The sequence below is a fragment of the Stegostoma tigrinum genome, chromosome 5 (genome assembly GCF_030684315.1).
Source record: "Stegostoma tigrinum isolate sSteTig4 chromosome 5, sSteTig4.hap1, whole genome shotgun sequence".
Taxonomy (NCBI): Eukaryota; Metazoa; Chordata; class Chondrichthyes; order Orectolobiformes; family Stegostomatidae; genus Stegostoma; species Stegostoma tigrinum.
This window is the reverse complement of record NC_081358.1, coordinates 100379818-100404554: the sequence shown is the minus strand read 5'-3', so window position 1 is coordinate 100404554 and position 24737 is coordinate 100379818. Positions and strand designations below refer to the sequence as shown.

Here is a 24737-nt window from a genome sequence, read left to right as displayed (position 1 = left end):
TGAAAACAACTAGGCCTCAGACGCCATTCAACCATAAGAGACAAGTCGCAGAATAGGCCATTGGCTAATCGGGTCTACTCTGACTCCTGTCACTAAGTCCACAAAAACAATTCTAAAAAAAATCTAAAATCACATCAACACACAAAATACAAATTCTGAATTGAACATCGTAAATTTTTATAATAGAAAAATTACTGCAGTTCGAAACCGTTATGGTCTGAATACCTCCAATATTTGAGCCTCTGTTACTCTTCTAGTATTGCACCTTGAAAAAAAGCAGTTCCTCCCATTTGCTTTAAACATAAAATCTAAAAATATTATGTTGTGCACTCTTGATCTATATTGCTAAACTGAAATATATAGAGTCAAATTCATAGTTCATTTTCCAATTTCTCCAATGTTTTTGAAGTGCACAAGTAACTGTGTCTATAAAAGCAGAAAATGCCCAATATCATGCAAGCATCTGAATCTTCCAGAGTTGATTCTCTTCCATTCTCATCTTCGCAACCTGTCTGGAGCCTTTGAGCATTTGAGCTCATCATTCTCCTCCAATGACCAAGGTATGTGTAAATGAGTAGAACAATTAGTTTTCTTGTACTACTAATTTCAGCCATAGCCATTAGAATTTTCTGTAGGGCTCCTCTTTCCTCTTTATTACATCTAGAGCATTCCAAAAGATCTTTCCTTGACTCCATCCCATTTCTCACTTGCTCATCCAAATATACATAATCAAGCCCAACATGTATGGCAATGACAGCAGACACTCTCTCATTGCTACCTCTAAGAGTACATGTCAACATCCAATACTGGATAAGGAGAAATTCCAACAGTTTAACATTGACTGGATTAAAGTCATAAGCCTAGATATTTACCAGACATAACGAGGAAGTGGAAAAAAGGGTAACCATGGACAGGAAACCAGAAAAATGCAGGTAATGCCCATAGAAAGTGAATGATAGATTCTTGTTTACATTTTCGTCTGTCACCTGGAGAGCAACCAAAAAGACTGAAACTCTGTATGGCTATAATAAACAACACTCCAGCACAAATTCATAATTTTCACAGACAAGCTGTATTAACTATGGACTTTTCCCTGAATACTAATTCTACTTAGTAACAAGCATATACTGCTTGTGTTTTTCCTTCATCCTTGTTCACAGTTTACTGAACTGTTAATGATAAACCTTTTTGCCAACTCTCTGCAGCTCCAAGGACGTTTCCAAAGCCCTAACTTTAACATTTCACTGTATTTACCAACTTCTTGCACTTCCTTTGAAGTTCTGATGGTACAAAACTATCTAACTGCTTGATTTCTCTGACTATAGTATTAAATATGCACACATTCAGACTCCGGAATACCTTCCTAGAGTCACTGCAAAGTAACTAGCCCTAAGTCACCAACTTAGGAACATAGTTTCACATTGTTCTCAGTGTGAAGTCTACCTCTGTCCCTACCTTACCAAGTCCAAGTCCAACTAACTGTGACACAGGAACTTCTTTTTTCAGCAACTCTTGAAATGTTTTGAACTGACCTACAGGGGAAAAAAAAACCTTGCAATAAGAACCTTCCTTGTTCTTAAGAAAAATTTACTGTAATAATATTTTGGGCTGTTCTCTAAATATTATCATGTGCCCAGGATGCTGGTCACGACAGCACAAATTGCATTCAACAAAAAGCAGTTCATCATGCTATTAGGACCAGTAAATTCCATTTAAATCAGAAAGTCATCATTTATCATCATGAGGAGGAAAACTTGACACATTTTCTTCAACAATTGTAATGCAACATCACTTCCATAAGATGTGGGAGCAGAAGTAGACCATTTAGCCCATCAAGTCTGCTGCACTGTTCAATGAGTTTATGGCTGATCTGATAATCCTCAGCTCCACTTCTTTACCAGTTCCCCTTAACACCTGATTCTCTTACTAAGTGAAAATCTCAGTTTTGAAAGTACTTAACAGTGGAGCCTTGACAACCCTCTGCAGTAAAGTCCACAGACTCACCACTCTCAAAAGCAATTCCTTTTCACCTGTGTTAAATGTATGGCCCCTTATTCTGATTTTTGTCTTCTGGTCCTAGACTCTCACGCAAAGGAAAAACCACCTGCATCTACCCTGTCAAGTCATCTCAGAATCTCCTGTGTTTCAATAAGGAGATTTCTCATTCTTCTTACTTCCAATACATAGGCCTAACTTATTTAACCTCTCTTCATAGAGCAGTTCACCCGTACCCAGTATCAGTGAACTTTCTCTGGACTGCATGCAACGCCAGGTTATCTTCCTTAGGTAAGAGGCACAAAACTCCTCACGGTATTCCAGCTGTGGTCAGACTACTAATTTCTACAGTTTTAGTAACATCTTCCTTTTTTATATGAAGTTCCCTTTGAAATAAAGGCCAACACTCCATTTGCTTTCCTCATTACCTGCTGAACGTGGCTATAATAGCTTTTCGCGATTCATGCACGAGGATTCCCAAATACCCTGTTTTGGCACTTTCAGAACTCTCAAGTAATACTCAGCTCGCGGGTTTTGAGAAGATTTGTAGCTCAGGTTGAGGCTCTGGATGTGAGTTTGCTCGCTGAGCTGGAAGGTTAGTTTTCAGACGTTTCATCTTTCTTTTATTTGAAAAAAAATATACTTTATTCATAAGATGTACAAAAAATAAAACATTTATACACCTACCCAGTCACGCAAGCCGCTCTGGGTTACCCAGGGGGTACGTACACCAACTAAAAGCAAAGGCCAAAACTAAAATAAAACAAAGAAGAAAAAAAACAAAGCAAAGAAAATACCCCGGCAGTCGCCTCCCCGCACAGTCCCCATTGGCCTCCTGGCCAGTTGGGGAAGGCGCCAGCTGGGCCCAGTTGCCAGATAGGGCTCTTTTTTCTATTCTGGATGAGGGGTTTCATCCATGGTCTTTCCCCACTGCGCCTTGGCAACGGCTGCCCCAAGTTTTAGCGTGTCCCTCAGCACGTAGTCCTGGACCGTGGAGTGCGCCAGTCTGCAACTTCGGTCAGGGTCAGCTCTTTCAGCTGGATGACCAGCAAGTTGCAGGCAGACCAAAGAGCATCTTTCACCGCATTGATGGTCCTCCAGGCGCAGTTGATGTTGGTCTCGGTGTGCATCCCGGGAAACAGCCCGTAGAGCACGGAGTCCGTGTCATGGAGCTGCTCCGGACGAACCTCGACAAATAACACTGCATCCCCCTCCCACACCTCCTGCGCATAGTCACCTCCTTCTGGAGTGTGCTCGACAGTCTCATCCCCCCAGCAGCCGCCTCGAGGGCAGCATGCAGTGGTGCAGAGATTCCGGGCGTGCATAAAGGATCTCACTGGCAGAGCCCCTCTCACCACCAGCCAAGCAATGTCCTTGTGCTTGTCTGAAAGTTCTGGCGATGAGGCATTCTGCCAAATGACTTTGGCAGTCTGCAGGGGAACCACATGACGGGATCCACCCTCTCCTTTTCCCGAAGGGTCTCGAGGAAACGACGTGCTGACCACCGCCTGATGGCCTTGTGGTCAAAGGTGTTTCCCTTCAAAAATTTCTCCACAAAAGACAGGTGGTAAGGGATGGTCCAACTACTCGGAGCGTTTCGTGGCAATGAGGCCAGGCCCATCCTTCGCAACACCAGGGACAGGTAGAGCCTCAGGAAGTAGTGACACTTGGTGTTTGCGCACTGAGGATCTACGCACAGATTGATGCAGCCGCACACAAAGGTAGCCATCAGGGCGAGGGTGGCGTTCGGTACGTCCTTTCCCCCCCATTTTCCAGGTCTTTGTACATGGTGTCCCTGCAGACCTGGTCCATCCTCGACCCCCAAATGAAGTGGAAGATGGCCCGGGTGACCGCAGCGGCGCAGGTCCAGGGAATATGCCAGGCCTGCGCCACATACAACAGTACCGAAAGCCCCTCACACCTGACAACCAGGTTCTTACCCGCGATGGAGGGGGACCAGAGCGTCCAACTGCGCAGTTCTGCTTCAGTTTGGTGATATGATCCTCCCAAGTCTTAGTGCACGCCCCAGCTCCAGCGAACCAAACACCCAGCACCTTCAGGTAGTCTGCCCTGACGGTGAAGGGGATGAAAGATCGGTCGTCCCACTTCCCGAAGAACATGGCCTCGCTCTTACCCCTATTGACTTTGGCACCAGAGGCCAGTTCAAACTGGCCGCAGATGTCCAACAGCCCACTCACCGACCGACGACTGGTGCAGAAGACGGCGACATCGTCCATGTACAGGGAGGTCTTGACCTGAAGGCCTCCGCTGCCTGGGATAGTCACGCCCTTCAGGCTCATGTCCTTCCTGATGGATGCAGCGAAGGGCTCCACACAGCACACAAACAAGGCAGGAGAGAGCGGGCAGCCTTGCCTGACTCCATATCTGACGGGAAAACTGTCCGATTCCCACCCGTTGATCGACACTGCGCTAATGATGTTGGTGTCAAGCAGCTGGATCCAATTGCGGATGCCCTCCCCGAACCCCAGTTTGGAGAGGACGTCCCTCATGTAAGCATGAGAGACCCTGTCGAAGGCCTTCTCCTGGTCCAGGCTGACGAGGCAGGTGTCCAACGGCCTGTCCTACACGTAGGCGATCGTATCCCTGATGAGCGCGAGGCTCTCAGCGATCTTCCTACCCGGCACAGCACAGGTGCACTCCAGGACAGACCTGAACCAGTTGGCTATGACCTTGGCCAGGATTTTGTAGTCCACGTTCAATAGTGAAATGGGATGCCAATTCTTAATTTCTTTCCTCTCCCCTTTCCTCTTGTAAATGGAGGGGGATGATGCCCTTCCTCATGGACTTGCATATTTCCCCTGCCCGAAGCACACTATCGTACACCTCCAGCAGGTCCTGGCCGACCAGGACCCACAGTGCGGAATACAGCTAACCGGTAAGCCATCGTTCCTGGGAGTCATAGTCCTCTCCAAGGACTGGAGGGCTCTGGTCAGCTCGTCCAGGGATAAATCGGCTGGTCCAGCCACTCCCTCGTGCCGTCGTCTAAGACTTCCGTGATAGACAACAGGAACGACTCGGAGGCCGTGCTGTCCGTGGGCTTCGCGTCGTACAGTCCGGCATAGAAGGATCTGCTGATCCTCAAAACGTCAGGCCAAGACGACGTCACTGAGCCGTCGTCCCCCTTCAGCCAGCGAAGCACAGAGCTCTCTTTGTGCACCTTCTGAAAGACGAAATGCGAGCACGTCTCGTCCTGCTCCACGGAGTGGACCCTGGACCGGAAGATTATCCTGGAGGCCTCCGCGGCAAAGAGCGAGGCTTGCTGGCCCCTCACCTTGTGGAGGTCCTCCGTGCCATCGAATCCCATTCACTGCAGAAGGAGCAGGTTCTGCACCCTTTTCTGGAGTCATGACAGCTTTCCCCGCTCTTCCCTTGCCTTCCGAACACCAAGAGGTTCTTTGTCCTCAAGGATGTTTTCCTTCACTGTCTCCCACCAGTCGCCCAGAGACTCAAACAGGGGTTTCACGGTTCTCCAACCAGCGTATTCCCTCGTAAGATCCTCGACGTTCTCTGGGGTCAACAGAGTCGTGTTGAGCTTCCACGTCCCCTTGCCGGCCTGCTGGTCGTCCTGTAAGTGACAGCCGGCCAGCAGGAGGCAGTGGTCAGAGAAGAACACCGGCTCGATGCCGGTGGGCCTGACCGAGAACACCCGTGACACAAACAGGAAGTCTATCCTTGAGTGGATAGACCCATGTGGCCGCGACCAGGTGTATCTCCGCTGCGCTCCGTCTGCACGGGTGCTGAAGACGTTGAGCAGCTTGGCGTCCTTCACCGTGCCCATCAGGAATCTGGACATAACGTCCAGTTTACTCCCTCCACCCGCTGTCCCCACATCGATGATGCAGTTGAAGTCTCCGCCTAGGATGACCAGCCTAGACATAGCCAGCAGGGGTGCAAGCCGCTGCAGGACGGCCAGCCGCTGACTCCGTACCGCTGGGGCGTACACATTGATCAGCCTCAGGGGAGCGTTCCTGTAGGTGACATCAGCCACTAGGAGGCGCCCCCAACTACCTCCTGAACTTGACAGATGGTGAAGTTGTGCCCCCGCAGCAGAATAGCCAGGCCCGAGGAGCGACAGTGGTTACCCAGCCCCCCGACCAGATCGAAGGCCCACAAGTCCAGGCGCCCAACCATTTCCCATACCTGCTGAGGTGCGGTATCCCACACTGCTGCGGAAACAGGAGGTCTGCCTTGGCGGTGGTCAGGTAGGCCAACGTGGACACATCTTGCGGTGGGCTTGACGCTGCGCACATTAACGCTCGCAACTCGTACCCCCATTGTGGGCAGTGACCGCAGTACCCTCCCCGAGTTCAAGGTCCTGCCCCTCCACCTGTCCCTTCGTGCCCATTGCCCGGGCTAACTGGTGGATGCTCTCTGGGCTCAGGAAACCATCCGTGCTGCCTTCCGGGTGGCATCCACCCCGTCGGGGGTACGGAGGCAGGAGAGTCCAGCTCTGGGTCATCTTGGGGGCACGCTGTTTCCTGCTTCCCGCCTGCAGGTTCCAGGGGGTCCTCCAGGGCCCCAGCGGTGGGTGGCTGGGTGTCGGAGGGATCCTCAGGACACCTCCTGGCCCCTGGAAGCGGAGTGCTGCTTTCCTTCTCAATGGAAGTCTTCAGCTTCTGCTTTGGGGGGGCCTCCTCCAAATCCCCCTAGTGGGAAGAGCTCTTATAGCCCCCCCTGTAGCTGCCTCTTCCCGCATGATGGTTGCGGAGTTGGGGCCCTCCGGCACGCCTTTCTCCTCGCGTTCCGGACCGTCGTCCACTCCACTGGGTCACCTGTCACCTCCTCCATCGACTCCAGGTTGTCGGGGAGGGGCCGGGGGTGGGGGAGCAGAGCCTGCAGGGGCACTTTGCTGGCCTCGGGTTCATCCTGCGGGGCTGGTCTCTCCTGCATGACCTGGCCTTCCTGCACACTAGGGGGGTCCTTGCAGGGGCCTGGTGCCTTCCTCTCATCCGGGTTTTGGGGGGGGGGGGGGGTGCGGGAAAAAGGGGCTTGCCCCGCATTGCCCCTGCCGGCTACCTGGGCGTAGGTGGTCCCCCACCGCGGGCATGCCCCGTAGATGCGGCCCGCTTACCAGCAAAAAGTTGCAGCTTTTTACCTTGGGGCAATCCTTTGCAAGGTGTCCCTCCTCCCTGCAGATGGTGACTTTGGAGTCGGCCACCACGTGACCTGACCTACCACAGGCATGGCAGACTTTAGGTTGCCCTGCATAGGTCAGGTAGCCCTTTCTCCCGCCAATCACGAAGCTGGACAGTGGGTGTATGATGATCCTGTCCGCGCCAGTCCTCAGCATCACCCTGACCTGCCTCTTACTGGTCCAGATCCCGAAGGGATCCATTACGTTGGTTAGGTCCCCTTCCACGGAAGGTCAGGACATCAGCTGCTGGCACAAGTGGGTTGTACATGTGTACAGTCACCATACGGCTCCTCTGCACCGGCATCACAAACAGCGGGACGGCGGTCAATACAGAGAGGGGGCCGTCACCTCCTTTCTCCTTGAAAACCTCCAGGAAGCGCTCGCAAAGCTTGGCACTCCTGAAGGTCACATCGTAAAAACCTCCTCCGGGGAAATCCTGCAGGCAGTAAATGTCCACAGCAGTGAACCCACAACAGTCCAATAGGACCCTCTTCACGAAGAAGGTGCGGTCCACAGGTGCACCTTCATCCACCTTCTTCACGGAAACGCGGATGATGTTCCGGACCCTCTGACCCAGGGCACGAGCACTCGCCGCTGCCATCGTTGCAGGTTGGCTGCTCCCCTGAACCAGCGTTAGGCCAAAGCCAGCATTAAGATCCACCAGGGATCCATTGCAAGGGTGTACAGCCAACCCGACATCTTTCTTCCACTTGGCGTCTTCCTTCCACCTCCAACACAGTCGCGCTGTCCTCTTCTCGGTCCACAAAAGAGTGGGTCTTTATTTTGTTCTGGACTGTTGTGGGTTCACTGCTGTGGACATTTACTGCCTGCAGGATTTCCCCGGAGGAGGTTTTTACGATGTAACCTTCAGGAGTGCCAAGCTTTGCGAGTGCTTCCTGGGAGGCTTTCAAGGAGAAAGGAGGTGAGGGCCCCCTCTCTGTATTGACCGCTGTCCCGCTGTTTGTGATGCCGGTGCAGAGGAGCCGTATGGTGACTGTACACACGTACAATCCGCATGTGCCAGCAGTTGACGTCCTGACCTTCCTTGGAAAGGTACGTGAAGGTGGAAGGGGACCTAACCAACATCATGGACCCCTTCGGGATCTGGACCAGTAAGAGGCAGGTCAGGGTGACGCTGAGGACGGGAACATCGTACACCCACTGTCCAGCTTCGCGATTGGCGGGAGCAAGGGCTACCTGACCTTCGCAGGGGAACCTAAAGTCTGCCATGCCTGTAGTAGGTCAGGACATGTGGCAGCCGACTGCAAAGCCAACATCTGCAGGGGAGGAGGTACACCTTGCAAAGGATTTCCCAAAAGAAAAAACTACAACCTTTGCGGGGAAGCGGGCCACCTCTATAGGGCATGCCCGCAGCGGGGGACCACCTACACCCAGACCACCGGCAGGGGCAATGCAGTGCAAGTCCCGCCAGAGGAAAGGAAGGCACTAGGCCCCTGCCAGGATCCCCATAACGTGCAGGAGGGCCAGGTCGTGCAGGAGGGCCCAACCCCGCAGGATGGAGCCGAGGCCAGCAAAGCGCCCCTGCAGGCTCCGTTCCCCCCCAACAACCCAGAGTCGATGGAGGAGGCGACAGGAGACCCAGGGAAGTGGACGCCGGTCCAGAAAGCGAGGAGGAAGGCGTGCCGGCGGGCCTAGGCACCGCAACCATCAGGTGGGAAGAGGCAGCTACAGGGGTGCTGTAAGAGATCCTCCCACAAGGGGGATTCGGAGGAGGCCCGCCCAAAGCAGAAGCTGGAAGATTTCAAGGGAGAAGGAAAGCAGCACCCTGCTTCTGGGTGACGGGAGGCGTCCTGAGGCTCCCTCCGACACTCAGCCACGCGTCGCTGGGGCCTTCGAGTGCCCCCCGGAACTTCCAGGTGGGAAGGAGGAAACAGCATATCCCCAGCCTGACCCAGAGCCGGGCTCTCCTGCCTCCGTACCCCCGACGGGGGGATGCCACCCGGAAGGCAGCACGGACGGTTTCCTGACCCCGGAGAGCATCCAGCAGTTAGCCTGGGCAATGAGCATGAAGGGACAGATGGAGGGGCTGGACCTTGGACTTGGGGAGGGTACTACGGTCACTGCCTATATTGGGGGTACGAGTTGCGAGCATTAATGTGCGCAGCATCAAGTCCACCACAAGATGTGTGTCCACGTTGGCCTACCTGACCACCGTCAAGGCAGACCTCCTGTTTCTGCAGCAGTGCAGGATACCGCACCTCAGCAGGTACGAGAAATGGTCCGGCGCCTGGACCTGTGGGCCTTTGACCTGGTCGGGGGGTAACGACTGTCGCGCCTTGGGCCTGGCTATTCTGCTGTAGGGCGCAACTTCACCATCTCTCAAGTTCAAGGGGTGGTGGGGGGGGGGGGGGCGCCTCCTAGTGGCTGAGGTCACCTTCAGGAACGCTCCCGAGGCTGATCAATGTGTACGCCCCAGCGGTACGGAGTGAGCGGTTGGCCGTCCTGCAGTGGCTTCCACCCCTGCTGGCTTCGTCCAGGCTGGTCATCCTAGGCGGAGACTTCAACTGCATCATTGATGCAGATGGAAGATCCGGCGTGGCGACAGTGGGTGGGGGGGGGGGGGGGGGGGGGAGTCAACTGGGCATTATGTCCAGATTCCTGATGGGCATTGTGAAGGATGCCAAGCTGCTCGACGTCTTCAGCACCCTTGCAGATGGAGCGCAGCGGAGGTACACCTGGTCGCGGCCAGACGGGTCTATCCGCTCAAGGATAGACTTCCTGTTTGTGTCACGGGTGTTCTCGGTCAGGTCCACCGGCATCGAGCCGGTGTTCTTCTCTGACCACTGCATCCTGCTGGCTGACTGTCACTTACAGGACGACCAGCAGGCCGGCAAGGGGACGTGGAAGCTCAACACGACTCTGTTGACCCCAGAGAACGTCGAGGAGCTTAAGAGGGAATACGCTGGTTGGAGAACCGTGAAACTCCTCTGAGTCTCCGGGCGACTGGTGGGAGACAGTGAAGGAGAACATCAAGAGGTTCTTTGTCCTCAAGGGTGTTCGGAAGGTGAGAGAGAGGCGGGGAAAGCTGACGCGACTCCAGAAAAGGGTGCAGAACCTGCTCCTTCTGCAGTGGATGGGGGCCGATGGCACGGAGGACCTCCACAAGGTGAGGGGCCAGCAAGCCTCGCTCTTCGCCGCGGAGGCCTCCAGGATAATCTTCCGGTCCAGGGTCCACTCCGTGGAGCAGGACGAGACGTGTTCGCGTTTTGTCTTTCAGAAGGTGCATAAAGAGAGCTCTGTGCTTAGCTGGCTGAAGGAGGACGATGGCTCAGTGACGTCGTCTCGGCCTGACGTTTTGAGGATCAGCAGGTCCTTCTATGCCGGACTGTACGACGCGAAGCCCACGGACAGCACGGCCTCCGAGTCGTTCCTGTTGTCTATCACGGAGGTCGTAGAGGACGGCACGAGGGAGTGGCTGGACCGGCCGATTTATCCCTGGTCGAGCTGACCAGAGCCCTCAAGTCCTTGCAGAGGAATAAGACTGCCGGGAGTGACGGCTTACCGGTCGAGCTGTATTCCGCTCTGTGGGACCTGGTCGGCCAGGACCTCCTGGAGGTGTACGATAGTGCGCTTCGGGCAGGGGAAATGTGCAAGTCCATGAGGAAGGGCATCATCCCCCTCATTTACAAGAGGAAGGGGAAGAGGGAAGAAATTAAGAATTGGCATCCCATTTCACGATTGAACGTGGACTACAAAATCCTGGCCAAGGTCATAGCCAACCGGTTCAGGTCTGTCCTGGACTCGGTGATTCACCCTGACCAAACCTGCGCTGTGCCGGGCAGGAAGATCGCTGAGAGCCTCGCGCTCATCAGGGATACGATCGCCTACATACAGGACAGGCGAGTGGACACCTGCCTCATCAGCCTGGACCAAGAGAAAGCCTTCGACAGGGTCTCATGCTTACATGAGGGACGTCCTCTCCAAATTGGGGTTTTGGGAGGGCATCCGCAATTGGATCCAGCTGCTTGACACCAACATCATTAGCGCAGTGTCGATCAACGGGTGGGAATCGGACAGTTTTCCCGTCAGATCTGGAGTCAGGTAAGGCTGCCCGCTCTCTCCTGCCTTGTTTGTGTGTTGTGTGGAGCTCTTCGCCGCATCCATCAGGGAGGACATGAGCCTGAAGGGCGTGACTATCCCAGGCAGCGGAGGCCTTCAGGTCAAGACCTCCCTGTACATGGACGATGTCGCCGTCTTCTGCACCGATCGCCGGTCGGTGAGTAGGCTGTTGGACATCTGCGGCCCTTTGAACTGGCCTCGGGTGCCAAAGTCAATAGGGGTAAGAGCGAGGCCATGTTCTTGGGAACTGGGACGACTGCTCCTTCATCCCCTTCACCGACAGGGCAGACTGCCTGAAGGTGCTGGGTGTTTGGTTCGCTGGAGCTGGTGCGTGCACTAAGGCTTGGGATGAGCGTAACACCAAACTGAAGCAGAAGCTGCGCAGGTGGATGCTGCAGTCCCCCTCCATCGTGGGTAAGAACCTGGTTGTCAGGTGCGAGGGGCTTTTGGTACTGTTGTATGTGGCGCAGACCTGGCCTCTTCTCTGGACCTGCGCCGCTGCGGTCACCCGGGCCATCTTCCACTTCATTTGGGGGGGTCGAGGATGGACCAGGTCCGCAGGGACACCATGTACAAAGACCTGGAAAATGGGGGAAAAGGGCGTACCGAACGCCAACCTCGCCCTGATGGCTACCTTTGTGTGCGGCTGCATCAAGCTATGCGTATATCCTCAGTATACAAACACCAAGTGTCACTACTTACTGAGGTTCTACCTGTCCCCGGTGTTGTGAAGAATAGGCCTGGCCACGTTGCCACGGAACGCTCCGAGTAGTTGGACCATCCCGTACCACCTGTCCTTCGTGGAGAAATTTTTGAAAGGCAACACTTTTGACCACAAGGCCGTCATGCAGTGGTCAGCACGTAGTATCCCCGAGACCCTTCAGGAAAAGGAGAGTGTGTATCCCGTTGTGTGGTTCCCCACGCAGACTGCCAAAGTCGTTTGGCAGAATGCCTCATCGCCAGAACTTTCATACAAGTACAAGGACATTGCTTGGCTGGTGGTGGGGCTCTGCCATTGAGATCCTTTATGCATGCCCGGAATCTCTGCGCCACCGCACGCTGCCCTCAAGGTGGCTGCGGGGGGGAACGAGACTGTCGATCATCTCCTTCTGAAGTGTGACTATGCACAGGAGGTGTGGAGGGGGATGCAGTGGTAATCGTCGAGGTTCGTCCCGAGCAGCTCCGTGACGCGGGACTCTGTGCTCTACGGGCTGTTTCCTAGGGCGCACACAGAGACCAACATCAACTGCGCCTGGAGGACCATCAATGCAGTGAAAGACGCTCTTTGGTCTGCCTGCAACTTGCTGGTCTGCTAGCTGAAAGAGCTGACCCCGACCGAGTGTTGCAGACTGGCACACTCCAAGGTCCAGGACTATGTGCTGAGGGATGCGCTAAAGCTTGGGGCAGCCGCCGCCAAGGCGCGGTGGGGAAAGACCACCGTATGAAACCCCTCATCCAGAATGGGGGAAAAAAGGGCCCTATCTGGTAACTGGGCCCAGCTGGCGCCTTCCCCAACTGGCCAGGGGGCCAACAGGGACTGTGTGGGGTGACGACTGCCGGGGTATTTTCTTTGCTTTGTTTTTTCTTCTCTTTTTTTCCCCTTTAGTTGGTGTACCTACCCCCTGGGTACCCCAGAGCGGCTTGCATGACTGGGGAAGTGTATAAATATGTGTTTTATTTTTTGGACATCTTATGAATAAAGTATATTTTTTTCAAATAAAAAAAGGTGACGAAACGTCTGGGAACTAACCTTCCAGCTCAGCGAGCAAACTCACATCCAGAATATTCAGCTCATTTATTCCTCCTGCCAAAGTGAAAAAACTCACATCATATTCCATCTACCAAGTTTTTATCAACCCGTTTAACCTATTTGTATGTTTTCCTCACCAACTGCCTTCCCATCTAGTTTTGACATAAGCAAACTTGGCTATCACCCATTCAACTTCCTCATCCAATTCATTATTATATGTTGTAAATAACTATGCCCAGCACTGATTTCTATGGTACTCCACTCGTTATGGGCTGCCAACCTGAACATGACCCCTATTCTTTGGCTAACATTACCTGGTTGTCACATGATGATGTGATGTATTTACCCACTGAGCTAGCACGGAAGTACCATCAAATAAACTAATTTTCTTCTTTGAGACATTGTCATAACATTCGCAAGCGATCCATACAGCAGCATTATCCTACAAATCATTTATGTATAAAAGTTCTTCCACAGTAGTTGTGAAGGTGCTGCCAGGAAAGAAAATGTTCCAATTCTTTTAATTCTTTCTCAAGTTTGCAACTGAAAGATTTGGCATTTTACTCCTATACTACTGTAAGTGATCATTTTTAATCAAATATAAGTAAATGAGCCAGAGAACTGCCTCACCTTGAATTTTATTTGTCCCCATATGCAAAGATAGCTATCATACTGCCACTTCAAAGAAAATGATCTTCCCACAGTGGTCAACCACGTAGTCAGCTTCCACTAAATCAGTGATGCTCGGCACTGTTCTTCATTTCTTTTTAAAAATGAGAAACCGTGATGTGCGAAAAAAATGAACGTGACAAAATATAGGAATCTTCCCAGCTACAGAAATGAGCAAAGATGAAAAAGTTTGAAGATTCATGCGAGATCAGGAGTCAGGAGCTTCCTATCACTGGCAGCAAAAAAACTAATCAGGGGAAAGCGCCAGGTCGGTGGCACTACAACTGGCACTGCAGCACAGTGGGAAAGGGTAAAGGTAAACAGAATGTTTGTGATAGCAGATTCGAGAGTTAGGGGGACAGACAGGGAAATTCTGTGGCTGCCAACAGGAATCCAGGATGGAGTGTTGCTTCCCAGGCACCAGGGTCTGGGATGTCTCGGAGCAGCTGCAGAACATTCTCAATGGGGAGGGTAAGCAGCCAGAAGTCATTGTGCAATGACTGAGGTAGAAAAAGGATGAGGTCCTGCAGAGTGACCATAGAGAGCTAGGAAAAAAAGTTAAAAACCAGGACCTCAAAGGTGGTATCTCTGGATTATTTCTGGTGCTACGTGCTAGTGAGGTTAAGAACAGGAGGATATGGCAGATGAAGGTGTGGTTGAAGTGGTAGTGCAGGGAGCAGGGATTCACATTCCTGTTTCATTGGGATCTTTTCTGGGTCAGAAGTAACCTGTTCAAGAGGGCCAGGTTGCATTCTGAGATGGAGGAGGAACCAATATCTTGGCAGGCAAATTTGCCACTGCTGCAAGGGAGGGTTTAAACTAGATTGGCGACGATGGTTGGAGTGGGTGGGTGCTCTTAAGCAGCAAGGAGGCAAGTGTGAAGCTAGACGGAAATACAGTAATTAGACATAGCAAGTAGAAGAGATAGTTCAGGATGGAATAGGACAGGGAGCGAGGATTGCCTGTTGGATTAAATTGCATCCATTTCATTGCAAGAGGGCTGAGGAGAGACTGATGAGCTCAGGGCATGGTATGTGGAGCTGGGATATTATAGCCATTACAGAAACGTACCTAAGGGAGGCACAAGACTGGCAGCTTAATGTGCCAGAGTACAGGTGTTTCAGGCAGGACAGAGGTGGAGGAAAAGGCGGGGTCGGGGGGTGAGAGTTGCATTTTTGATTAAAGGCGATATCACAGCAGTAGTCACAGATTAAATAACTGTGGGATCATCCGCTTTGCGGGCGGAGCTAAGAAATAAGAAGGGGATGGTGACACTACTAGGTTGTACTACAGGCCCCAAAACAGTCAATGGAAATTAGATGAACAAATATCAATTTCAGGTAAGAGGGGAAAAAATACATGAGAACCTGAAGGACAATTTATTTTTGCACAGAAGGTGGTATGCACATGGTAGCAGCTGCCAGTGGAAGTGGTTGAGGTCGGTAGATTAAAACATGTAAAAAGCATTTGGACAAATACATGGATAGGAAAGGTTTAGAAGGAAGTGGGCTTAGCACAGATAGACATTTTGGTCAGCATGGACTAGTTTGGGCCAAAAGGGCCTGTTTCTGTACTATAGGGCTCTAAGAACATCCAAGATTATACACTCTCGTTTTCTGCCCTATAGAGAGTGCTATCCTACTCTGGAACGACAGGATCACAGATTCAAACCTATTGAATTAGAGTAAGAATCACAGGGTTCAGTCTTAATTTCAATAGGCATACCATTAGGAATGACAAGGTTGTGCAATATTTTCTAGCAGGCTGCATCACATATTGAGATAACAAAGTGTGAAGCTGGATGAACACAGCAGGCCAAACAGCATGTCAGGAGCACAAAAGCTGACGTTTCGGCCCTTCTTGGCCTGAAATGTCAGCTTTTGTGCTCCTGAGATGCTGTTTGGCCTGCTGTGTTCATCCAGCCTCACACTTTGTTATCTTGGATTCCCCAGCATCTGCAGTTCCCATTATCTCTGCATCACATATTGGCAAGCTATAGATTTGCATGCACAATTCTAAATATAGTGAGATGCTAATTTCAATCAATCATTCTATCACAATCTTACTTGATCAAACTGTTTCTTTAACAGGAAAAATAAAGTGCACTTAGGTACAATATCCTTTGTCCTTCTATGCCAGGAAGAGGGTGCACCTGAACCACAGGGTGAACAAGTTTGCCAAATCCTCCCTGCCAGACAGACCTAACCATTCCAGACAATGATAAAATTTACCCGCAGAAACTTAATAAACATTGAAATGCCTTGCAACAATTTGGGATGTGACATAAATCAAGTTTCTGCATCTTTGACAAAAGGACTGCATGACACAACCTGTTATTTAAATATGAACAGTGAGTCAATTTCCCACACTACCACATTTGTTCAATTACAAAGGAAGTAATAAAGTACTAAATTAATTTAAAATGATAAAGTTAGGTGAAGTTGATATTTAATATATATTCAACATCTAATTTTCTCCTTGGCTGAAATTCATTTATTGGTTTGTGCATTTACTGTTCACAACAAAAGATCAATAGGTTATCAACACCCCAAATTTACAGGAAATAGGGATTTTCCTCAGTAATTAAGACAACCATATTATCATGTCTACGGCTGTAATTTTGTCCCCTTTCTACAAAGGAGCATCTCGCATCTCTCTAATAATGAAATGGTAGAGCAGGTTTTGCAGGACTGAATCTCTGCTCCTAAAAGATGTGGTGAGGATTAAATGAACAAATAGTTTTCTCTCATTTAAATGGAGATCACAAATTCAGGACTATGCATATCGTATGTTTGTTTTAGCATACAAGATTTTTCCGCCCCGAAATATATCTTAACAGTAAAACTAAATATGAACCTTAAAATCCAAATCGCAAATCAAAATAAAAACAGAAGTGATGGAACATACTGCACTCCAGACAACAGGTGAACGGTGAATGTTTCTAAAGTTTTTTTAAAAAAACATAAGTTCTGTAAACTGACTGCCAGTTCTAGGAATAATTTCAAGGTGATATAAAGCCCAAGCATAGAAAATACTCACTTTCCATTTTGATAAACTTCCACTGAGCTGTTCAGTTCCTCTAGTTCTTCCTTTAGAAGCTGTAAGTTGGAGTTCACAAAACTCAATTCCAGAGCCACATTTTCCCTTACCTTGTTGTTCGTTGTAGCCCTGGAACATCAAAATTTAAAATGAAATTTTAAAAAAATTCACATGATGGTCATTTACAAATATGTGCCATCAATAAATTGAAAACAAAAAAGGAAACCAGTGGATAGCAGTGAAATTTCGCTGTGCCAAAAAAATTGAACTTGGAACTATTCTTGTCTCCAAGTCAGAAACTGCACATTAAAATTTGACTACAGGCTTGATGACAGAATCCAGCCTGAATTATTTCAGGGACTGAAGCAATACAAAGTTGTCTGAGGAGTCCTCTTTTGGTGAGGTGTTAAACCAAGGCCCTGTATGCCAGCTGCAGTAGATGTGCAGACCCTACAGTATGACATAATAGACAATTATAAATAAGTGAAAATTCTCTCTTATATTACTAGTCACATTCTCAATCGCATCCATGCTGGCAAAAAGACAGATAGAGATTTCAGAATGACATTCTGCATGTATAAGCAATGAGAAATCAGATACAAAGTAGCATTAACAATGTCATAGCAGTAGATCATCTACATTAAAGATTTTATATACTTGTAAGCTGTTATGGTATTGGAAGTCGGGAAACTGTGGATAAAAATAAACAGAAGAGTGTGCATACAGTTTTTAAACACTGTACCAAAAACTGACAAAAGGGTTAAAACTGCTTCTCTCTCATAAAGGAATGATTTTTTTTGCTCATTAGAACATGAACTAGTGTAACAGTGTATCTGGCTGCCCCTCTGTATTGTCTGCATCCAAAAGGGCAGACCCCAAGGGGATCTCTGGGTCTGTGGCCAACACCGAATGCATTCAAAAAGCGGTACACTGAGGAAAGTTCTTTATTTCATACTTTGCACAGCTTGATTTACCTATTGTTTCTAACTTTCAGAGACATTCTGCATATATTACATACAAAATATTTGAACTCCCCCCTCCAATCCTATTATTAGTCAAAGAAAATACTACAAATGCTAGAGACTCAAATTTTAAAAAATAGAAAATACTGGAGTAGACAAGAACCATATTGGACTCAAAACATTAACTCTGTTCTCCACAGATGCTGCCAGATAGGTTGAATTCCTCCAGCACACACGGTTAGCATTTTTCCTATTGCTTCCTACATGCTATTGAAAATAAAACAGTCCCTCTCCATATATGAATTATGGTAAAGGAGAGAAATAAATATGTATTTTAATTAATCATAAAATGATAATGAGATAGAATGGCAATTTTAGTCAGTCTTAATTGAAAATTGAGCTCCTGGAGCAGATCCATTTCTGGTAATCCATAACAGAGTAATAAGTGAGATGAATTCATATAACAACAAAGGCACAACATTCCTTCAAACAGCAACAATTAGATGTGTCCAATGTCTGGACACTTCCACTTGAATAGTCAGACTTCTGGTATTGATATGGTACATCTGGAGGGTATTCTATGTTATCTACACCTCTTTTGGTGCATGAAGTTCAACTGTCAAGCATGAAATCAGAGTACAATAATGCAGATGTTTGACATCTGATATAAAAAGCAGAAATTGCTAGAGAAGGTCCAGCAGCATCTGTGGAAGCAGAAAGACATAATTTTGAGTCCAACGTGACTTCTCTTCAGAACTGAGAGAGGGAAGAAGTGATGGGTTTTATGCTGTTGAAGAAATTAAGGAGGATCCCTAATCTCCTTCACCCATTCTTTTTCACTCCACCCTTTTCTTTAGTGCCAGTATTACTCCTAACACTGTTTCCTTCCCTACATTAATTTCAGTGAATTGCAATCCTTCCAATTTCATGTATTAACATGTTCTTCCTCAACTGTGAAAAATGACACTGCTGAATTTACACTGTAGGACATTTCGATCTATGTTAATCCAATTGAAGCAAATAGAACATAGAACATAGAACATAGAACAGTACAGCACAGAACAGGCCCTTCAGCCCACAATGTTGTGCCGACCATTGATCCTCATGGATGCACCCTCAAATTTCTGTGACCATATGCATGTCCAGCAGTCTCTTAAATGACCCCAATGACCTTGCTTCCACAACTGCTGCTGGCAACGCATTCCATGCTCTCACAACTCTCTGCGTAAAGAACCTGCCTCTGACATCCCCTCTATACTTTCCACCAACCAGCTTAAAACTATGACCCCTCGTGCTAGCCATTTCTGCCCTGGGAAATAGTCTCTGGCTATCGACTCTATCTATGCCTCTCATTATCTTGTATACCTCAATTAGGTCCCCTCTCCTCCTCCTTTTCTCCAATGAAAAGAGACCGAGCTCAGTCAACCTCTCTTCATAAGATAAGCCCTCCAGTCCAGGCAGCATCCTGGTAAACCTCCTCTGAACCCTCTCCAAAGCATCCACATCTTTCCTATAATAGGGCGCCCAGAACTGGACGCAGTATTCCAAGTGCGGTCTAACCAAAGTTTTATAGAGCTGCAACAAGATCTCACGACTCTTAAACTCAATCCCCCTGTTAATGAAAGCCAAAACACCATATGCTTTCTTAACAACCCTGTCCACTTGGGTGGCCATTTTAAGGGATCTATGTATCTGCACACCAAGATCCCTCTGTTCCTCCACGCTGCCAAGAATCCTATCCTTAATCCTGTACTCAGCTTTCAAATTCGACCTTCCAAAATGCATCACCTCGCATTTATCCAGGTTGAACTCCATCTGCCACCTCTCAGCCCATCTCTGCATCCTGTCAATGTCCCGCTGCAGCCTACAACAGCCCTCTACACTGTCAACGACACCTCCGACCTTTGTGTCGTCTGCAAACTTGCTGACCCATCCTTCAATTCCCTCGTCCAAGTCATTAATAAAATGTGCCAGAACTTCAGATTTTCATTTTGGGGTGAAGTTAGGTTTCCGGGAATCATGGTGGGTGACTATCAAAAACAGACTAACAGCTCTGTCAAGTGTGGATTCAATCTGATAGATGGTCTGTCTTGGTGCACTGCCTGCACCTCTCATACTCTACACAATCCCAGACCCCACAATCCATGCCAACTTAAAGATTCAACCTTCATCTAATAGCTCTTCATGCTAACTTACCACTAATGCCCTCTTATTCCCTCCATGATCATCCATGCCTTTGTACTCACTCCCATAGTCTTTACAGCCCATATGCTAACTAAACGCCAAGTCTCACCAAACCATTCCTGTCTAGCTAAAGATTGTCTCACATGCAATTTTAGCAGCAGGAAGAGAATCTGTTTTACTGAATTTGCCTTTGCCACCGATGAGAAAATGGGCGCGACTATATTGGAACATTTAATTAGTAGTACTTAATATATATTTTTTATTCGGCATCTTGATAGAATTACAGAAAAGCCAATTCTTCTTTTATCTTGTCTGCATTTTTACACAACAGTTAAAATAAAGTGTGGCTTTGCTTAAAGACAACAGTTTGACCAATCGAATTGCACCTGGAATGCAATGCCTTACAATTACCTTTAAAATAAGGTAAAGTCAGGGTTTAGACTAATCTTTTTAATACATTTTCAAGGGGTTTGTTCTGGCTTACAACATCAGCATCTATTGACCCTCTATGTGCAGTTATAATCAGTGCTGTTTTTCTATATTGGTCAAAAGATTTTGTCTGACCCATGAGAAAAAAGTAACTGGAAGTGGCATGGCGGATGAGGATGATAGTGTGTACAAAGTTGTACCCTGAAAATAACAAAGCTTTGTTGGATCAAAGTGTCTCGTCCCTCTTCTGTGGTGTGCATGAGAATTTAAAAAAAAATTAAAGTCCAGAGCAGGAATTTGATTTTAAATAAAACACTCACATTCAGACAATCAGGTTTGTAGGACAAGTTGAGCAATCGGTCAATATCAGCTAAACAGCAGTACTCACCGAAATAGATTTTCAGCTCCTGCTCGCATTCGCATCTCCTTGTTAATCTGCTGGTTAATTCGAGCTCGGCGATGCTGTAGCTTGCTCCGCTGAGTCTGTGCAAAGGGATCACACCCCTGTAATTAAAATGAAGAAAGTAATTGTTTATAAAAAGGTATAAAATATTCTTACAGTACAAACAGGACACTACTTGGTCCATTGTACCTTTAAAGAGCCCTTTCAAAAGAGCCAATAAATCAAATTCGCTCCTTACTCTCTGCCTAAGATCCTGCCCAGAATGTGTTTAAGACAACTTTTCAGCAAGTGAATGTCGACCATAACAATTTATGCATAAAAAACTTCATCCACATATTCCTCTCCCTCATACTGAATGCCCATAATTCTTTTGCCAATTACCTTCAATCTGTTGTTAACATGCTTACCAGCAAAAATATTTTTTTCTAATAATTGAACATCGTAAATACGAACAGGAGTTAGCCATCCAGTTTTCTATTTCTCAAAAGCCTTTAGAATTTTCAACAAATCAGAGGAGATGGTGACACAATGATAACGTTGCTAGTAATTCTATAGGACACAGGTTGAACACCTGCCACAGCAGCCAAAGGAACCTAAATTCAATTAACGACTTCAAGTAAATGAACAAAGAAAATCTGAAACGAAATAAAGGACTGTAGTTTTTGGAAATCTGAATCTAAAACAGAAATTTATGGAGAATCTCAGCAGGCTTTGTCATGATTGTGGGGAGAAAACGTAGTTAATATTGAGGCTGGTGACTACATCAAATATGATCACCCTTATCTATCAGCACTGTTGTAAAAACCCATCTGGTTCACTAATCTCCTTTAGGAAAGCAATATGCTGTCCTGACTTTGTCTGGACTATATGTCATTCTAGATTCCCACGAATGTGTGTTGAACAGCAGCTGGGGGAAGCACTAAGTGTGGCAAGAAATAGATTGTCTTCCTTGCGAAGGATTTCAATGTCCATCATCACAAGTGGCTCAGTAGCTCCACTGCTCACCAAGATGGCTAAGTCCTGAAACACAGCTGCCAGCCTGGGTGTATGTATGTGCTGAGAAATAAAATAAAACTCTATCCCTGCCCTTTACAATCTGTCGCAAACAATCTATTACAGTGAAAGGTAGGGATGGCCAATATTGTGTGATACTACCCAGATGCTAAATGAGATACGTTCAGGACAAATTCAGTAACTCAAAACTGAATATCCATTGTGGACCATTAGAAGTAGCAGAATTCTATTCAACCACAAGGTGTACCCTACATCTATCATATCCTTTACTCCACAAAATAGGGGATCAACACTAGTTCAAAGAAGAATGCAGGGAGGTAGCCAGAAAAAGCACCAGGCATATCTAAAATGAGGCGCAACCTGGTTGTTACCACATTGGACTATACGCATGCCAAACAGAAGTATGTGATAGATACAGCCAACATCATCTTGGGGATTACAGAGGAGAACTAGCCACGAATGAAGTTTTTAAACAACATATTCTGATATTTTATAACATCTCTGTCGCACATAGAGGTAGGGAAAAATCACAATGCCACAAGATCCCATTTGAACTAGCTATAAAATTACCACGATTACAATTCGATTAAAGTTACTACAGAATTCACCCAGTTCAATTAGTGCCGAGATTCTGGACAAGAATCATGTCTGATTTGTATTCTTGGCTATATGTGGAGCAATTGGTATATGAAAGTTTGTTCATATTAGTTATTAGGCAGTTTATGCACTTACTCTGAACCCTCACATCACCTCTGCCTGTTCCTAGAGTCTTTGGTCAGTCACAAGCCAGGGACTTCCACCAGGTACGGGGATGTTTTCTCACCTAGGGGTTGTGTGAGGATATCACTATTGCTTTTCTATTGTCTTCCTTGGAGTCTCTTGCTAGGAACAAGATCCAAGTATAGCAGTGCTTGGGATGTCTTGTGTCAGACATTCAAACAGGGTATCCCTCCAAAGAGTTGGTTTTGAATGTTTGGTGCCTTGATGCTGCTGTTCACCTCTCTAAAGAGATGATATTCGTACACACTCAATTGTAATTCTGCCACAACACTTTCAAATAGACTTTTGGTAAACTGAAGACAGAATATGGTGGTGGCGGGCCGTTTGTCAGACTGGAGATCTGTGACTAGCAGTGTGCCACGAGGATAGGTGCTGGATCCCCTGCTTTTCGCCATTTACATTAATGACTTAGATGTGAACAAGGAGATATGGTTAATAAGTTTGCAGGTGATACCAAAATTGGAGGTATACAGGACAGTGAAGAACCTCAGAATACAACAGGACATTGATCAGATAGACCAATAGGTGAGAAGTGGCAGATGGAGTAATTTAGATAAATGCGAGGCAATGCGTTTTGAAAGGGCAAATCAGAGAAGACGTATACACTTAAATGGTAAGGTCATGGGGAGTGTTGCTGAATGAAGAGGTCTCAGAGTGCAGGTTCATAGTTTCTTGAAAGTGGACTACCAGGTAGACACGGTAATGAAGGCGGCATTTGGCATGCTTGCCTTTATTAATCAGTGCACTGAGTATAGGAGTTGGGAGGTCATATTACAGCTGTACAGGACATTGGTTAGACCACTTTTGGAATATTGCATGTAGCTGTGGTCTCCCTGCCATAGAAAGGATATTGCAAAACTTGAAAGGGTTCAGAAAGGATTGACAAGGATGTTGTCAGTTTTGGGGGTGTTTTAGCTATGGGGAAGAGGCTGAATAGGCTGGTGCCACTTTCCCTGGAGCATCAGAAGCTGAGAGGTGACCTTTTCGGAGGTTTATAAAATCAAGAGGGGCGAGTACAGGGTGAATAGATAAGGTCTTTTCCCAGGGATGGGAGGGAGGGGGGGGGGGGCAGCAGGAGTCCAAAATTGAAGGGCATAGCTTTAAAGGTGAGGGGAAAGATTTGAAAGGGACTTGAGGGGCAACATTTTCACACAGAGGGTGATGCATGTATGAAAATGTGTGTCAGAGGAAGTGGAGGAGGCTGGTACAATTACAACATTTAAAAAGCACCTGATGGGTACATGAACAGGAAGGGTTTATATGGATATGTACCAAATGCTGGCAAATGGGACTAGATTAATTTAAGATATCCGATCAGCATAGATTTGCTGAACCAAAGGGTCCGTTTCCATGCCATATAACTCTGACTCTATGGTCAAGTTCAAGGACACTGTATTTTTACATGTGATAATGCAAGCTTGTACAGATTGAAAAATATTTTTCAACAGTCTGTTCATACCTATCATTTCAGCTAATTTAATTATAATTTGAAAAATAACTAGGTGTCTTCAACCTCCATAAGCCAGCGTGTCTTCAGCTAACTGAGGAAGAGGCTGTTTTGACGATTAGGATCTCAAGCCCATAACTGAGGCCACGGATTATTGGGCAACATTGATCCCCCCTCTCCTATATGCTTTATTGACTTGGACAACCTTCAGCAGGCATCTCAAAGCACTGGAGACGCACCACTACCAGAGTATTTGAAAGACTCTCCAAATCTGGTGTCAAGAAAGGCTCCTATAAACAATGGTGACTTCAAGAACAGGTTTGAGACTACAAATTCTGAGATGAATAATTCTGACTCCCATCCATCATCCAGAAGACATAAGGTGGGAGTCTGAAAGAACACACAGTCTCCAACAATACAGTGGCAGAAACATGGAGTGTTTACATGATGCATTGCAACAACTCACCAATGTGCATTCAACAGCTCTTGCTAAGCTAACGGCATCTACCATCTAGAAGGTTAAATAAGCAACAGTCAAACAGGAACATCACTACCTGCAATTTCCCTTCCATGCCACACACTGTTGTTGCGAAGTTGGGTACAGTACTTGTGAATTGGAAGGCAGAATGTTAGAATTTGTTTGGATAATGATCGGGGCAGAAAAAGAAAGAAAGAAAGTGTGTGTGGTCCCTTTAAAAGATGATGTGCTTTTCTTTCCCCCCAGGTGCATACCGTGTTCCTGAAATTGAAATGTATCAAAAGGCTGTGTGTTTAGTAATGCAGGCAGTAGTTTTGTAAAAGGGTGGGGGCTTCAGCCTGGGATCTAGCTG

General features: G+C 47.6%; 1 protein-coding gene across 1 annotated transcript in view; it reads right to left on the bottom strand.

Annotated features, from left to right (window-relative positions):
- rhpn1 (rhophilin, Rho GTPase binding protein 1) overlaps positions 1-24737 on the bottom strand; it is a 108985-nt gene that overhangs the window by 68720 nt on the left and 15528 nt on the right. Inside the window, exons 2-3 of the mRNA XM_048529617.2 lie at positions 20652-20767; positions 16689-16817 (exon numbers count right to left, since the gene is read on the bottom strand). Of these exons, the coding sequence (XP_048385574.2) occupies positions 16689-16817; positions 20652-20767 (245 nt within the window). The remainder of the gene's footprint in view (positions 1-16688; positions 16818-20651; positions 20768-24737) is intronic.